Consider the following 18,717-nt stretch of genomic DNA (forward strand, 5'->3'; position numbering starts at 1 on the left):
AAGTTTTTAGAAACGTGAACTGTGTCTATGTAATTCAGTGCCTTCCAGGAGCAGAGTTAACTCTGCTATGTCTGGATTTGAGCTGCTGGACTACCAGAGCATTTTTTTATCATCTAAGTTGTTTGTTTTCTTTGTATCTGAATGCTTGGAGGGAAAAGGGGGAAAGAGAACAAAAAGGCAAAATAAAGGAGGAATGTACAGAAAGAGGGACAGAAGAGTAGGCACCACAGCAGTGATTTTTTTGGAGGGGGAAAAGGTATGGTTGACAAGGGCCATATTCTGAACATAACTTCTTCTAGATGCTCAGTCTGTAGAGTCAGACATATTAAGTCAGACATTAAAATGACGCTGATCCCAGACTGGGCTCCAAATAATGCCACGACGCTTTTACAATAAGTGGGCCAGGTCCTCAGCTGACTGAAGTCAGCGAGATTGTCAGGGGAGCTCCCCTGATTTATGCTAGCTGGGAATCTTGCCAGTCCTTTTAACTTGGAGATTTACTATATATCGTTGATCTGTGGTGGTCATCAATTTAAAAAAAATATTACATTTGTGAACAGTTACTATTAAGTGGCATATGAGCTACCAGATTTGTTTCACATTCTCAGGAAAAGGGAAAATAGGGAGTACTGCAGACACTGGTCCCTTTTAAGAAACGATGGTGTTTTACTGGGGACAAGAGCTCATTTGGATTTAAAGAGAGTGGGTCTGCTGTACTCCTGAAAACAAGTCTCCCAAAGTGAAATATTCTCAAATTATCTGAATTATTTCTGACCATCATACCAAAGGAAAAAATCACTTTGTCTAGAGTTTGGCCACCCACGGGGTTTGGGAAATGTACTTCCAAATGTCCATGCAGCGGTCAAAGAAAGAAATACCCTTGTGACCCAGTGTCCCTGCAAGTCAAAGGAAACTTTTCCTAACTTTCCCTAAGTTATTATAGGCACCAGATCACTTGCCAAATTCCCGCATAACCCAGAATTACAGAACACACCAAAGGTAGGTCTTAATCTATTCTTTTGGATTTCTCATGAGTATTACACTCATTACGTTGGAGTGCTCCAAGGTCCATTGAGAGGTATGAGACAATAAAGATGTTTTCCCTTGTCTGGAAATAAAATGCTTGGTGACCTCTGTGCTGCTATCTGCACAACCACCAACATATGCTGAGCCCTGTTCTATAGGCTATCAAGCCAAATCACAGCTAGTTCCTTTCACTAGCAATTGAGTGGCTTTTATTCGCATCTTGAAACAGTTGTAACCATTCCAATTTTTATGCTGTTTTGGTTTTTGCCTTAACTTAACTTACGAAATAAATTCAATGAAGTTACTTTGGTGTCTAGCGTTTGGGGGAAAAAAAAAAATCCATCCCCCAAAAAACTAGATTAATTTCTTGCCAGCTGCATAACTGCATTTTCCTCATTTCCCACAGTGTCATTTATGTTAAGTTGTTACTCATTTTTTTTTTACCATTTACTGGAAGTGTATTTTGCGATAGTCTATTACCAACACAACCACCATAGCTTTAAAATCACAGTTTCACAGAAGCTTTTTTTTTTTTTTGCCTTTTTTTTTTTTTGTGTGTGGACTAGAAAGGCTCAGAAATCAGGAAGTTAGCAGGCCAATATCAAGTTGAAGGTTGGCAATTCATTTTGGGTAATATTAAATCATGACAAAGCTCAAACATAAAGATCAAAGTTCAATTATAGACTATAAAGTAGTTTTAAAAGAGAAGATTTATATATTATTTTTCTAGCATATTAGTGCAGATTCTGTAAATTCTGAGAATATTTCAGTCCCGAGGAACAGAGGACCCCTGCCCTAGCATATAAATTTGAACACAGTTATTCTCGAAATAACACTGTTAAAATGGCAGGCATGGAACATGCCTCTTGCTTGCTGTTTCTAGGTTTGCGTGCATGTGTGGATATACATGAACACAAGAGTGCATATAGACACATACATATTGTGCAAAAGTGCTGTATTACACATCATCTCGAATATGATTCAAAATTCTTCTGGACCAGAGACATCTTGCATAAACATGAGTGAGATGGAATGAGAAGGACTGATGATCTTTGTTAGGGCTCTCTTTGGAGCATGAAAAGCCCCGATCTCCTGTCCATCGCAATGAATGGAGCCAATGGGCTGGTCCCATTCTGGCTTCTTTTATGCAGAAGACTAGAGAGCAAATGGGACAGCGATGGTAAAAAATAACTTTTAGTAATGTAAAGCATCAGTGTGTCTTCACTTTCAGATCAACATGCAACTAACATTTATATACCGGTCTGCTACATTCCCTTGTCTGATTATTATCCTCCTACTTCTTGTTCTTCTCATTTCTTAACTACCTTCTTTATTTACTACATGGATATTCGCTACATTCTACTTAAACAAAGTTTTGTTAAGAGTTAAATGACAATCACATAATTTCTAGATTTTCTGATAACAGTGTTGGCAGAACAAAGTACCCCAGGAGATCAAACTGCTATTTAATTTTGAAGCCTGTATTCCCAAATTTGGTTAATGTGGAGAAATGTGTCGAGTCTTCTGGCCAAGTGTGTACACATCAGTGACTAACAGAGCACAGAACTGTGTTTAAGTGAACTTACCACCTTAAAATGTATTTACTCATGACTATAATTTACGTGTTAAATTTATTGGAGTTTTGGTTCCAATGTGACACACAATGTAAAAAATCAATATAGATTTGAGAGCTTTATAGTGCCCCTGGCAAATATGAATAGCACTTGATGAAAAGTGAAGGTTTTCACAGCACCTACAGTGCCACTGCACTGGAGTAATTAACACCACACGCTTCACCGATATTTATATCAATTCTTCACTAGCACACAGAACAGCCCTTTGTCAGAAATTCGGTACCGAGATGTCCTGCAAGGCTTTAGACACACTTTTATTACGAGCCCCTATTTTAAGGGATTTACAATTCTGACAGAAGTATTTCCCTATGGGATAAAAGTTAGTATGCATGTTCTCAGAGCTGGAGGAATTTTTTCTTGTAAAAATTGGTTAACATTTTTTTCCCTTAAGAAACGAGCAAATAAATAGTTTTGAGAGGTTTCTGCAACCATTTAAGTCACCTTTAGAAAAATAAATAGATGCATCTTATAATACCAAATTTGGCAAGCTTTTCATTTTTAATCTGGATGGTTGCATTTTGTGATTTAAAAATATTCTAATGTGAGCCTAAAAATTAACATTTAAAAGTGGTCTCTGTATAAGCAGTGCAACTGCATTTTCATAACATTTTAACAGATTAAGGGATAAACTCTGGTGAAGACAATGAAGGAACCTTATCAAATAAGCATTTCACATAGACTTACCGTAGATTGGAATTAAGCTGTGTTAACGAATCCTGCCTCATTTGCATGGCCAAAACCTAATCCTAATGAAACTTCATGGTAGATAACTAACATGTTTTCTTCATGGTAACATTAGTTTGGTAATAAAACCGTGCTGGGTACTGGGTTGTGAATTACTGTGTCACGAATCACACATTTTCGTTATCCGTGGAAGAGTATCCCAGGTAGAACCAAGCTATGTTTATGAATCAAGAGCTTAATGCAACTGTAGCCAAGACCAAATGCATCTGGCTTTCCTAGAGAGATATATTAGAGGATGGATTTGAGTTATGCTAATGAATCTGGATTTGTTAGCAGGGATCACATCTGATCCCTATGTAACACCGCAGGAGATTCATCAGCCACACTTTATTAAACTAAAAAAAAACCCACCCTTAAATCCAGAAATTAAAAGACTATAAATTACTACTCTATTACTGTAATAACTGAAACAAACTAACGTGATGCATTCAAATCCCACCCTCAACCCACAGAGTACTTCAAAGAGGCAAAACCCTCCAATGTATTGAAATCAGATACTATGAATGTGTAAGGACAGATCCTCAAAGTTTGGTGTGTGAGCGTGCACACCTCACACACATATATTTACATATAAATTACAGATTTTTAAAGTTTCTGTGGCAGTTAGAAGCAGAAGCCCATCACTAAGGCACAGAATGATTCTATATAATGGTTTCCTTACAGTAAGCAACAATGCACTGAACATTTCTGCACGTATCTAAAACAGAAGAACTTAATTCATAAAATCTTCTCCTTTTCTCCAGACATGGGCCCAGCTGGTGTTTAACCCTTGTGGCTGCTGTAGCTTTTGCTGGCTGGGGTCAATCTCTTGGCTCAGGACAGACAAGTTTAATACACACTAGCAACACCCCTTGCCATTTTTGACACACCACTGGAAAACTCACACTCCAGAGATTGACGGGGGCTGCTGGCAAAATGCCTCTTTCTAGTCAATTTGCATGTGCAGTTGTGGGTTTCACACATAATAAGTTGGGAGTGCGTAAATTTTTAAAGCATTATTCCAGACAGTATTTGAAAACATGGCTTTGCTTGATTATTAGTGGTCAGAAAGCTACTGCCTCCAAGTTCACTAACAGCAAAACGCTTACTCCTTGGAGAAACTAACACACACGTTTTATCAAAGAGACCATTTTTTAAGGATATGTGAAAGTGATGGCTGACCAACTTAGCACGAAATTGGAGTAGGAAAAAATCACAGATTCAAAGCATTTATTATTCACTGGCTTGTATTTTAAATTGTTAAAAATGTGTTTTGTTGGTGAGTTAGAAAAATAATGAGAGAAGACAGCAGAAAGTATTGCAGCCTACCCTAGAAAACAAACTACTCATCACAGCATCTGAAGTTCCTATTTCGGATTCTAAAATGTAAAACTATATCAACATTCTTTTCTTAGAAAGAAATGGAGTTGTGCAACATGTTGGTTTGCAATGTGTGTGGTGATTGCCTGTGTCAAGCGGAGGGGCTTCTGCCACATGCACGCCGAAGCAGAAAAATTGAAGCAGTCAGATATCACAGAGAAGTATGTAAAAATACGTTGACTTTTTCTTTACAGTTCAGCAGTGTAAGTTTTATGAGATACAACAACAAAAACATATCTAAGAAGTATTTGTCCAATCCACTTATTCATTTAACTGAGAATGAAAAATCCATTTCTGGATTTTTACTTTTTACTCCAAAAAAGTATGTGAGACTGAACACACCTTTAATAAGTCCCTTTTCTTGCAATGTTTTCAAGGAAGGTCTTCGGGAGATGAACTTCTTTAATCTGCTTTTCACTCGGCTTCTGTCATTTGTGTCAGAGGCACTGTAGTTCAGTCTGAAAACTAAAGGAAATCAAAAGAAAAAGCTTCAGTGAAATGACATTTTTAAACTAAAATTTGCCCAACTGTCCACAGAAAATAAGGGCCACAGCTCGCCTAGTAAAATCATGCGGTAGGTCAGGAGTGTAGCCGGTTGGATGGTACAAAACATCTGATTAATACTCCTGTGAATAAACATGATGAGTTCACTCTGCTGGTTATTCACGGAGTTGTATTATTTATTGCCCATAAGTATTTGGATGGCGACCAGTTTACTCATGAAATGCTCACGAATCCCACAAGTTTCACATGGATGATTTTTCAACTGAAACTCTGGACTCAAAGTGTGCTATGCACGATTAGCCATACACTACTTGTTATGAGGAAGGATGGATGGTTACACCACTAGTGAAGGACTGAATTCTCTTGCCAAGATGGATTAAGCGTTATATATATATTTAATGCAGTTATAGAAAACATGGCTACATGCCATGAAATGTGTGCAAGATGCATTAATTTATGGAAAGAAGTATTCCCGTCCTAATGATTATATTTTATTATATTTAGGCATTTACAAAACTGAGAAATATTTTGAGCTCAATTTATTCCTGCTCTGTGTCAAAAAGACATAGAACCCAGCTGCAGAAAATCCCCTGGAGGAAGTTTCAAAGGCATAAATTTAACTTTTTCTCTGCTGAGGTGCTTACAGGGCACCATCATAGCTATCAAAATAGGCAGTATTAGTAGGAAGGAGAAACTCAGCGTGCTCCAGAAGCAGCAGCGATGCCATGGGAAGACCTTCTCCAAAAGTTTCCCCGAACAAGCAGATGTTTAAAGTTTTCTAACAAACCACCTGAGTCTCGCCACCCCTGAATAACCCTTGTCCTGTGCCCCGGGGTCTTTCACTCAGCCCATTCCCCCAAAAGCTGAGCAGGCTAATGGGGCAGCCAGAGCTGTGCAGCCTTCCCGGGCAAAGGACCTCCAGCTGAGACAGGGGTGGCTTCTCCCCTCTGCGGAAAGAATACCTTTCCATCTTCTCTTGAAAATCAATCAATCCACCAAAACACAGTGTTCTCCACAAGCTGAACTCGCAGGAGTTGGTCCATTGTCCCTTCGACAGGATTTCTAAATAGTGCCCTGCATAATTTGGCTGCAGCTACAGAGATGCTCCCCTAATCTCCGCACCCAGATTGACTCTCTCCTATAATGCAGTGATCTTCATACAGAGGATTCAAGGGAAGAGGGAGAGCAAAAATCAAATTATGATCAACGTTATGGGGCTATTTAGTAGCAAGAAGCTTTACGTAAGTTATAAACAGAACCAGAATGTTTAAAGGTGCACAATTAGAAAACAATGGCAAGCTAAAACAACTGGTTAAGCAACAGTAACAACCCTGGAATATTGTGGTTTACATTACAAATCTGATTTTAACAGCCAAACTTATAAAATGGTTTACGCTTTGCTGTTGTCAAGGGAGAAAAACTTGCCAAATTGTTCATTTTAAGTAAATAGAACATAGCCAATTAAGGAAAGCAATATTTAAACACATGCCTACGATGATCAGAGCATAGTTTGCTTCTGATTTCACTACTGATTTTAACAGAAGAGTGTTCCATTTTCCCACAGCACTAAAATGACCCCACACATACTTCCACAAACTAGTAATCACACAGGACAAATAAAAGGACACTTTACTGGAAAATACACAGCGTGGTACAATAATCCATCACTTATGAAAAATAGAATTCACATTTTTTAATGGTAGCATTCTTGGAGTGATGTATCATAGAATATAAAGATTAGCATTCAATTGATGGTTGGTGCTTTTTTAATATTATAGTGGAGGACTTTTTGTTCGAAATTGAGCAATCCTTGGCAGGGACAAGCTAAAATTCCAAGTCACTTGGCTGTGCTATAAAAAGAACAACAAATGGATGTTTCTAATTCTGCATCTTAATGGTACTTTGAAACAGTGAAGTGAATTGTATTTAGTTTGGGGACTCTTTTGTTGCTTAGGGTCATTCTGTCCATAGACATTCATATTTAGGTTTGCTTTTTCCTGACTTACAGGGAAGCTTCCCCAGCGCAAATGATGCAGGAGTGAAAACATTTCTTAAGTCACTTAAGATGCCACATTTCCCATTCTGCAGGACTCTGCAGCGTTTTATGCCCACTTGAACTGCATCCTTAGCTCTGAGTATACACCAGACTTTAAGATATTCTAACTGGAGTGAATGTGGTCATAACGTGAACGGTAGGAAAGGGGATCTATGAGTTGACAACAGGGTCAAGATCCCTCTATTTAGAAAGGTGTATTAACCCAGCTGGAAATTTAATACCTGAAACAGCAATTATGGTGTTAAAACTACATCTAGAGGTAGGAATAATTATTGTCATGGATACTTTTGTATGTTCTATGTTGAAGTGTACAGTGCATAGTTAACAGCAGCAAAGCTAATTTTGATTAATTTCTTACTTCACTCTATTAAACATGTGTGAGTCACCAAAGGGAAACTCCAAGCCTCCCAGAAATTCAAGGGTTTAGATAGCATGTTCCAAAACCAAGCTTAGCCAGAAATATTCTTGTTGGGACCTCATTTAGAAATATTCATTCTTTTTGCCAAACCATTCTTCTCGCGATATCCCCACATTAAAATTATTTTGCTATTATATTTGGAAATACAAAGAGGACCAAATGTTACTTCCAAGATTAAAAAAAAAAAAAAAAAGTAGTTATAAAACTCAAAAACCACAATAAATATTTCTTTGGAGTACCTTCCTTTTTAAATCTAAGGTTATGGATTTGGCCAGAAAAATCCTCCATGAAAGAGAGCCAGCAAGCTTCAAACAACATAAAAAAAAAAAAAAAGTGGAAGGCAGTTCCATACAAAAAGTAAAATAGGATACCTAAGGATCTAAGTATAAAATAATAGGAAACAAAATCTACTGCTTGTTCTGCTGTGTGGTCCCCGGCATAAACTGCACAGGTGTGCCACTTCTTTCATTGTGCTGAATAAACTCATATCCTCAGTTTCTGAAGATACTCACACTGACATATCCACATAAACGCTTCAAAACCAACACAGAACAGAAGGATAATTTCCCTCCCTTTGCACAGACTCTTCTGTTAAGTATTTCTTGTATTGCAATAAGCGCTCCTGAGACAGAAAAAGGAAACACATGCTCTTCTTGGGCCAGGGCCTTTGAGAGTCCCTGTAGAAGGGAACCCAACAGAGTCCAATATTGTGATAAATTTAGTCTCGTAGTACAAGTGGGTGCAAGGACACTTCCATCCAGAAAAAAAAAAACATAACATAACTGGCTGAAAATAAAGTTGGACCTTCAGATCTAGAAAAGCCTTTCTGATGTCTTTGGTCACTTTATTAGGTCTCTATTTATTTAACAGGTGGGAAAGGTATGGATGGACAAATGAAAAAAAATGGCAAGATTATTTCCTCAGATAATTTGTTCTAGAATTAAGCTATATTAAATCGCAACATCTTATCACATTAAGGAAGTGTAATACAGATTGCGTACAGAAAGAAAATAGAATAAACACATCATTAGGCATAAAAGAAAGAACACATCTTTGGCCCTTAATGTTGATAACACTGTGATAACATCATCTAAATTAGGAAGGATACCTATAGACTAAACTCTCTGCAAAAAAAACATTGCACCAAGAAAAAAAACTGACCTGTCTTTTTTTGGGCCTATATAAATCCTCTGAATACTTATTCAACGTCACTACTCTCACCTTAATATTCCTTATAAGATACAAAAACCAGGAGCATCATGCAAAACTACAAATTAAAAGTCTGTACAAGAGCTTTTACACAAGACAGGTGGAAAGTATTAATTCATTACCCCAAATCACACAGTTCTGTAGAAATAGTAGCATTGGATTCAATGGAAATTTTGAGATGTACAGATGAAGAAGTGCTTGCTATGATTTAATGCACTAAATTGTATATAACATGCAATGAGAGTAAATGTATTATGATTTAAGCCAAATTAAGCTGTGACTAACACATTTGCAAGGTGAAGTTACAAAAGTCTTTCCCTAGGGTTTTGGCATGGCCACAACTAAAAGAACCAGGCAAGGCTCTCACCTTTTCAGGGCAAGGATCAAAATCTTTATGCGATTACATTCTGTGAATTTACTCATGTACCCAGACAATATATTTCTAGCAGACTGTTTTTCCTGGGTGTGATGTTCTGGGCAGAGCCTGAATGATTCAGAAGATAAAATATTTTAATACGTTCTAAACAACTCCATATTTTATTGGCAAGATTTTGTAATTCTATATAACATGATCTCATATTCCTTCCAATGACTTTTATTTCACTCTTAATTTACAAAACATTTATACATAATCCCAAGGGTTTACCTATGATTAATTCCTGCCAGGTTCAGTATATCTGAACACTTCTAACGTGTTGAAAGCATTGGTTTTTGAAGAACTATCCATTAATGACTTTCTGAACTGTGACAATGGATATTGACAGTGCTTGTCAGACGAAAGCACTATTGATTGTCTCACATCATGTGTATAGCAAAACCAATCTCTTCCAAGTACCTCTTCCTAACTGAAATACATTATTATGGTGCCTATCTGTTTATTATAACACCTAAAATTATCGTATGTAATTCATTTGGATAGGAAGGGCTCCTAGAGAATGAAAAGCAGCAGTGGGAGTGGATAAGGCATTAAGAGATTCACATAGCTTTACATCAGTACCTTCTCTTCCCTTAGCCTTGTTCTGCAGGAGAAACCCCACAACTAGTTTGGACCGTGTGAATTTTTCGTAATACTCTTGAGGACCTCAAAATTTCAGGAAGTTCTTAGAAATGGAGATGACTTGTAGTATAACGACAACACCCGTAAACTGAGATTTAGTAATTCTTTTCCTGAGGAATACTAAAAGTGACAAGTTCACCATTCATAATACAGAATATGCTGATCAAAATCCTAGCCGCAACTTTCTTAAGATACATATGAACAGATACACAGACCTAACGGTGATCTCTGATGTCTTAACCTAATCATTTTCTTAAGTGCTTCACAGATTCATATTCAGAGTCCTCAGCAGCATCTTGCAGGACTGAATCAAAGCTGAGATGGCAAAAGGGGAGGTAGAAGCAGGTCTCTATGACTTTGGATAATGAATGTGCCAGTCTAACAGCAGAGCTATCACATATGTGTGAAAATATTAATTTAAAAGAATTAATTAGTTAATTAATTAATTTCAAGTAATGGGAATGTTTAATTGCCGAGTTTCTCATCCTCCTGAAGAAATATTTCTTAACATGCAGAGGCGTATGACTATGCCTACGTTCCAGGAGATACTGCAATTTAAGAATGTATAATGACTCATGACTTTAACTTTTATTGGATTTCATTGGAACTTAGGATTCAACATTTTTTCAGGGTTTTTTTGGCCTGCAGTAGATCTGAAACTACTGCTAGTCATTTAAGGAATGAGCAACATGCATTATCGCCTGGATAAATTGTCCGTTTTTCAACCAGCACCAAAGTTTTGAGAGCGACAAAACCAAGTTCCCGCCTCCTCCTTTTTCTTTGTGGTGATGTGAGTCGGAGTCAATAAAGTCTGCTCACTAAGGATAAAGAATTAACTTCACCTGCTTTATTGAGCTAAAGACTTTTGTCAGTCATTGTTTTTATCCCTTAGTGAATTTTCTGGTCAGGTCTCACGAGTCATCCCCACGCTGTATTTACTATATCTTTTTCGTGAAAGAGTGAAACCAGAGGCAGGTACATACTCCGCTTAAAGTCACTACACAAATTATTTTGGTGGGGAAAATGAAGGAATCAGGCATTACCTCCAATCCCTATGTTTATGATAAGCTTTAAAATTACAGATTTTATAACTACAGAGTATAGACCCAAGAGCTGCAGCATCAGGTGAAAGAATGGGTAACGCTGGCCAGGAGACGCTAGGAAGATTTTCTTTACATGGGCACCAAAGGACCTGAAGTCATTCAGTTTTATGGTCTTGAGACAGATATTTGCCACAGCAAGTATATCTGCATTTACAAATGTTTATGAAGCAAGCTCAGAAATAAACAATAGGAAAAAGAAAACAGTGATTATATAGCACAAATAACTTTTCTGTAATATGACAGCCTAACAACTTAAGTGCTCAGTAGTGTCATTACACTTTGTGAAATTTGTGTGCATTAGCAGTAAAGATTCAATAAAATGACTATATAATTCATATTTTGCATCATGCTCTTATGCATATAAACTTTTAAAAAATGTTGTCCCCCACTAATAATAAATGGAAATAAATGAATAGCATGTTAAATATCACTACACGCTTACATTGAGAAACAAACTAGCACTCTCCATGCAGCTTTTCTTAGTGGTATTTGTACCATAAGTATTCAGAAATGTAAAGCAATATTTCTGAGTATGTATTGGATTTATAAAGGGAGATCATACCAAACTAACAGATATCTTTCTTTAATAAAATAAATGGGCATTTTTTGGAAAAGGAAAGTGTCATATACCAAATCTATCCGGACTGCCATTGTGCATTTGATATGATGCCAAATGGGAAATTATTAGTTAAACTGGAGAAGATGTAGAGAATTAAAACAATAACTGTGAAGTGGCTAAACAAGGTATTAAAATGAGCTTTGTTGAAAGGAGAACTACTGTACTGAAGGTTACCAGTGCAAGTCCTTTAATATTCTTGGAACCGATCTTTGCGTCCTCATTAATGACTTCAACAAAAAAAGTAGGAGCATTCAAAAAAATACTTGTTGGTCACTCAAGGCTGGGAAGCATCACCAGCTGAGATGAGAATCAGGTGAAATCTTAGTGACTTTGAGACTGGAAGCTGGAGAAAGCAGAATAGACTTAATATACCCAATGCATGGTCAGAGAAGGATTCATACAAACTATTTATCTCTTATGAGTGTGCAACTTTGGACACTCATGTGTGAGATAGGAATTCATTCCAGAAAAGGTGCAGGCAGTGGCCATGAGAACTACCAGGAGAACGGGCTGCTGAGCTTTCAAAAGCAGACGGGGAGCTTGGCGTGTTTGGCCAGCTAGAAAATGGCTGAGAAAGGCCGCGATTGTTCTCTATGAATTTGCTGGTGGGGGTAGGAAAAGGAGCAGGAGACGAGAAGAGGACAGCAGGGAGGGAGAAGAGCTGTTCAAACTGAAGAACAATGTTGGCACAAGAATAAATGAGTATAAACTGGCCATAATACAAAGTTCTAAAACACCCTTTCAAAGAAGTCGTGGTGGCAAATAAAACTAAAAGAATTTAAGATGAAGCTTAATAAATTTATGAAAGGGGACACAGAACACGGTACCTTGTGACAGGAGGGACTGGACTAGATCACCCAGGACATGCCAAGCCTTTCTTTCCACAATTTTTTTTGGTATTGTCACAATATTAGAAATACACACTTAACTTGAATATAAAAACCACAATGCCAGAAATCAATGAGTTCGTTTTATTCATACAGTATGACCAGTTTATGTTCATCTAATGTAAAACATGTGGGACTTGGATGAAATCTTCTGCAGTACACAAAGTCAGACTATTCAGGCTCTAGGAAGAGAGAGTACAGTGTGCTTGGGAAGGGGAAACCGGTCTCTCCGAGTCAGCGTTAGGGATTAGGACTCTTGATAAAGTCTCTTTGCAAATAGCTGCAGGCTTTTACCCACCTCACACTGAGGAGGGCAGTTTTGTATGAGCACAGATCCCTGAGGACTCATCTGACCTTGAGTCTCCTTCAGTAGCTGTTTTATGTAAATCTGCAGGTAAAGAGTGACCAGGTAAATATGGGCAGAAGTCAGGAGCGTGATGGAGGTGCTTTTTACATTTGGTGTACTTCTCTTCTTTAGAGAGGGTTGCTAAAATACACAGAGTCACAGAAAGATAGGGGTTGGAAGGGGCCTCTGGAGATCATTTAGTCCACCCCCCCTGCCAGAGCAGGGTCACCTACAGCAGGTTGGGCAGGAACACATCTAGGCTGGCTTTGAATGTCTCCAGAGAGGGAGACTCCCTCACCTCTCTGGGCAGCCTGTGCCAGTGCTTTGCCACCCTCAAAGTAAACAAGTTCTTCCTCATGTTTAGATGGAACTTCCTATGTTCAAGTTTGTGCCCGTTACCCCTTGTCCTATCACTGGGCACCACTGAAAAAAGACTGTTCCCATCCCCCTGGCACCCTCCCTTTAAGTATTCATAGGTATTGGTAAGATCCCACCTCAGTCTTCTCTTCTCCAGACTAAAAAGACCCAAGTCCCTCAGCCTTTCCTCATGAGAAAGATGTTTTAGTCCCCAATCATCTTCGTAGCCCGAAGGAAAACACTCAATGAGTTGGATGGTCTGACACATAGGAGTTGAAGAGTGGCCCGGCCCTGCCCTTCCCTACCTGGGCAACTCAACGCTTCCCTGTTCCAGTTTCTTCAGCCATACAGTCTCATCCCACTCATATAAAATATGATAGTTATACATTTAAAAAAAAAAAAAAAAGTCAATATTTGAATTAATGGCTTTTGAAGTTGACATATATAATAGAAAAATATTGTTTAAGCAGACTTCCCCAAAGAAAACAAACATGCAATTAAGTTTGAGGAAGACAGAGCAAGGAACTGAAGACTATTTGCAGATTGAGTTGAACAAGTAATTTACAAGTAATGCATTCAGGGTTGGTTTTTTTTAGAATATATAGTTCTGTTTGTTTTCTTCTGTTGTGTAATATATGTCAATAACTTTCAAGTCTTTCAGCTTACCTCCTGACTTAGTCTAAATGAAGAACCTTATCAACCTTTTGCAAATAATATGAATAGGCATAACTTACACTAAATTGCTCAGACAAAAGGACAAGAAAAGGATATAGTTCCTTTCTCCATCAAGAGCACCAGGTAGACTGTTATGTCAAAAGAAAACTCTTTTGAGTGGCTGGGTACTGCCAGCCATGTGTGCTCTTTTAACTTCAAAACCTACATGCAATTCTGCCTTATGCCTTGGAAAACAAACTAATTATCTGTTGAGAACAAGGAAGACTTGGCATTGCTGTATTTATATCGCCCCTGTTAAGCGTCGTACAAATGACTCATATATTTAAATTTAGACATGTGCTTGGATACCTTGTAGAATCTTTTATTCAGTTACGATCTTATGGGACCTTCCCAGAGAGAATACCACACCAAAGAATTTTCTTTTTATTGAGACTTTTATCAATTATATCTTGTACTTCTAAATTTAGAAAGTAAATTATTTTAAAATGTTATTATATTTCCATGACACTCAGCCTCCAATTATATTCATAACCTTATATTTTTTGACCCATGATGAACTTCTAATACTTCTCATACAAGAAAGGATAGAATTAATTCTTAGTGCACAAGTTATGAAAACCAATATGTTAAAATTGTCTATTTCAAATGAGAAATGGTAGTGACATTCATCTGTATATTTGCTGTTTCAAACCACAAGTTCCAGTATATTTTTCTCTCTTAATACAGTAAGTTTAGTTCACTTACCAGTGAACGGAGATGTGATATTTTATGGAGAAAGGCACACCCATTGTCTTTAAAGTAATCAAAAAATATCTAGCCAAAGATCTGAAATCCTTTTGCAGTACTCTGTTTATATGTTTACTTTATCAAATGTTTACTGTTTATATGTTTACTACTTTATCAAATTATCTCTACCTCAATTAAATCATTAGACTAAAAATACCTGAACAGAAGATCCCCATAAGCCCATTTTCAAAAAGAATACTTTGACTGATTTAAGAATCCTTTTTACTTCTTACCTTAAGTGAAAGTTCTGATAAGAATCTCCAACATCTATATTCATATAAATACAAACTTTAGACAAAGTGACCTTTAGTGCCATCAACTTCATTTTATGTCACAGAATCACAGACTGGTTAGGGTTGGAAGGGACCTCTGGAGATCATCTAGTCCAACCACCCCGCCAGAGCAGGGTCACCTACAACAGGTTGTCTTATATAAATGATTTGTATTTGTTAAAACACAATTGATTTTGAAACTTTTCAGCAGTTACAGGTCTTTGCTTACAAGGTAGTGTCAGGGTTCCACTGTGAGAACACAGGAAACACTTCCACCAAAGCTGCTTTAGGATCTGCCTAAAATAAACATAAAAACATGAAGCAGACCAAATGAAGGCTACAGCTTTTGTGTGAGGCTACCCTATGGAGGCTGTTGTGAGGTATGCTATGGGTCAGCCTCTTTTTTGGGCTGAGACAATGTAAGCACAGGAGGAACAGGAAAATCCATAATGAAGCTGCTGGTATGTTTTACCATGTATTACGTTATAATAATTTATGTTGTAAATTTGACTGTTTACCTGAAAGCTCTGATTCCAGTGTGCTTCTTAAGTAAGGTGTGGGGTTTTTTTAGCGTTGACTTTATCGGAACTTGGTCCTCTAATAAAGATCGTGTAATACAGTTCTGTTGTCTAGCAGCAGATGATAGAAATTATACGTTGCTCACTCTCTTCCTTGTGCTACCACACACAGCTTTGGTCAAGGTGCAAGCTGGTCTGGAAACATCTCATCTGGCTTTCTGCAGCACCCACCCCCTCTCCCTACAATCTGATGGTGGCTCCTTCTCTTCACAGAGGCAGCATGAGGGCAAGATCTGGGTCATTCCAAACAGAACACAAAGATGTGGTCAACTGAAGGCATGAGTAACTTCATCCCAGAAATGAGCATGTCCTACACTGACAGTGCTGTAGGATGAGTTTGCTGCAGCAGTTAGCTGGGACACCAAGTCCACCAACACCTCCAGAGACACCACAGGGCATGTGGTGACATTTAGTATTCATCCAGTCTCCAGAACAGCTGCAATGGAACAAGCTGCCTGAGCAGGCAAATAATTACTATATATCATGATCTTTTGCTGAAATAAAATCAGACCAGTCATCCACAACTTTGAGAGACTTCGATCAGCTCCATGTGGGGTTTGCATGGGTGCGCTGAGCCTATGTTTGACCAGCCACGGTTAAAACTCAGCCAAAACGTTAAAAAGATACAATAGAAGACTGTTTTAGCTTTAAAATTAATGTTCTAGCTGACAAACTGCACAGGGACTTAACCTACTTTAGAACATATTTAATAGCATAATTTAGTCTCTAAAAAGAAAAGCAAAATAACTAATGACGGACAAATTTAGAGGTCGAATGTAGTTCAGATAAACATTCAAAAGTTCAGATGTTTAACCAAACCTTATCTTGTCCATGAAAAGCCTTAACCGAAGAGCTCTATCAAATATAAGCAAAGCACAGAAGATTGTGGAAACTTTTCCTCACAGAAGGAAAACTATTATCAGGAACCAGCACCTTATTGCAACACTCACGTGTTAAGCAGTTAAGCATCAAAGCAAAAGCAAAACATTTTCAGAAAACTGCTTCATGGACGTAGTAATATTTGGATGAAATCCAATACAGAGCAAAGCAAATAATATTAAGGGGAAAGATAATACAAATGCAATTAGACTATCAACCAGTAAAACTTAATCTATGCTTGATAGTTGAAACCTTCCAAGCTTAGAGAGAATAAGGAAACTGGAGATCAGAGCACTCTGCCTTTTGAAGTCTTGCTGTCCACATTCTGGGGCCATTATCTAGCTGAGTATTTTAAAGACATGAATATTCTGTCACAAAATTAGAAAGTTTTATTCTTACAAATGACCTGTAACTTGAGCAGGGACAGCTAAAGATGAATTCCAAGTAAACAATTATTTGGAAAAGGTGAATTCTGTGAACTTAGTTTTCTGGACTAAAACCCACAAAACAAAAGATGTGTTTTCAAAGAACAGTTTCATTGTGGGTTATTAATAACAGAAAGTATAAATCTGATGGATCTTCTCCATCCTCGCATTATTTTTTTTTTAAATATACCATTATTTTTTTTTTAAGTATACCAGATGAGGTGTGAACACTGCTGTGTCTTTCCTGGCACTCTTTCTCACACAGCAGAAAATATCTGCTACAGTACCCCAGAGGAAGCAAAGTTCAGACAAATGACTCGGCAAACCAATGCTGCTTCAGGATCCTTTGATCTTCTTTCCCTTTCTCCATATCACCACCTTGACTCCTCTCTGCTTAAGCCTGTCCCTCACATTTACTTCTAAAGCCACTTTGGAAATTAACAGAAAAATTTACTTTTCTCATAACTGAACCCCAAATTCAACCTACCTGATGCCCCAAATCTGAAACCTAGCAAAAGATTTTGTAAGCAAGACTTAAACTTTCAGTTCAGAATTTACTGATGTGTAACTTAGATTAAGAGCAAAGTTGCAACAATAAATCAAGTATCCTACTGTTTGTAATTGTGCCTTAGTATCAGTACTACCCTTGATCCATCGTACTCATAGAATCATAGAAACTACAGAATCACAGAATGGTTTGGGTTGGAAGGGACCTTAAAGACCACCCAGTTCAACCCCCTGAGCTGGGCAGGGACACCTCCCACCAGCCCAGGTTGGGAGGTCCCCGTCCAACCTGGCCTTGAACACCTCCAGGGATGGGGCAGCCACAGCTTCTTTGGGCAACCTGTTCCAGTGCCTCACCACCCTCAGAGTAAAGAATTTCTTCCTAATATATAATCTAAATCTACCCTCTTTCAGTTTAAAGCCATTACCCCTCATTCTGCCACTACACTCCCTGATAGAGTCAGTCCCCACCTTTCCTGTAGCCCCCCCCTTAGGCACTGGAAGGGGCTATAAGGTCTCCCTGGAACCTTCTCTCCTCCAGGCTGAACAAACTATCTCAATGATATATTAAGATAACATTGTATAAAAATTTCATGATTTCTCCATACATTTTTAGTGATCTGTTTTGATTTTCATTCAAGAACATCAATTGAAATACCTTCGTATGAAGAAAGTAAGGTGGGAGCGTTATAGCACCCTAAAATTCTTTAATTTTACATAGACTATATGTATCTATATAGACATACTATACATATATCTTCACACAAAAATCTATACAAAGCTTATTTTTGCAGGAACAAAATTTCTTTATTTCTTGTAAACCATAGCAATGGGACAAAGATTTTGATCTAAGTCAATGTATCTATGACTCAGATAGAAGACAAAGATTGATCTTCAGATCATCACCTGCACTACTTAATGGTTAGTCAACTTTCCGGTCCTTCCAGCTACCTTTTCACACGGGAAAACCTAGGTGATGTTCAGGAGCCAGTTTACTCCAGAGACTCCTTCCAAAAGGTATTATGGACCAAGACAGCACCAAGTTTCTTTGCCTTTGCCATACTCTGCCCATTAACTCTTATCCCAGAATGCATTTTACCTTCAAGCATAACGTTATATGACTGCGTATCAGACACATTCACCACAATGTTTTAAAAGCACCAGGCAGGTGGGATGGCTATAACCATCAGTTCATATCGGACACGCACGCATTAATAATACCAGGCATCACAAGGACACCAGAGAAGATCTGAAGAAAAGCTTTACCTGATTAGGACAC

The 18,717-nt window shown here is 37.9% G+C and overlaps 1 protein-coding gene across 2 annotated transcripts in view; it reads right to left on the reverse strand.

The window, feature by feature from the left end:
* The window catches only part of ARHGAP15 (Rho GTPase activating protein 15), a 335,169-nt gene that overhangs the window by 135,418 nt on the left and 181,034 nt on the right, over positions 1-18,717 (reverse strand). For both annotated transcript variants that reach the window (XM_009891701.1, XM_009891702.1), the window contains exon 9: positions 5,106-5,228. In XM_009891701.1, coding sequence (XP_009890003.1) covers positions 5,106-5,228 — 123 coding nt within the window. The remainder of the gene's footprint in view (positions 1-5,105; positions 5,229-18,717) is intronic.

Source organism: Charadrius vociferus, unplaced genomic scaffold (genome assembly GCF_000708025.1).
Source record: "Charadrius vociferus isolate BGI_N301 unplaced genomic scaffold, ASM70802v2 scaffold109, whole genome shotgun sequence".
Classification (NCBI taxonomy): Eukaryota; Metazoa; Chordata; class Aves; order Charadriiformes; family Charadriidae; genus Charadrius; species Charadrius vociferus.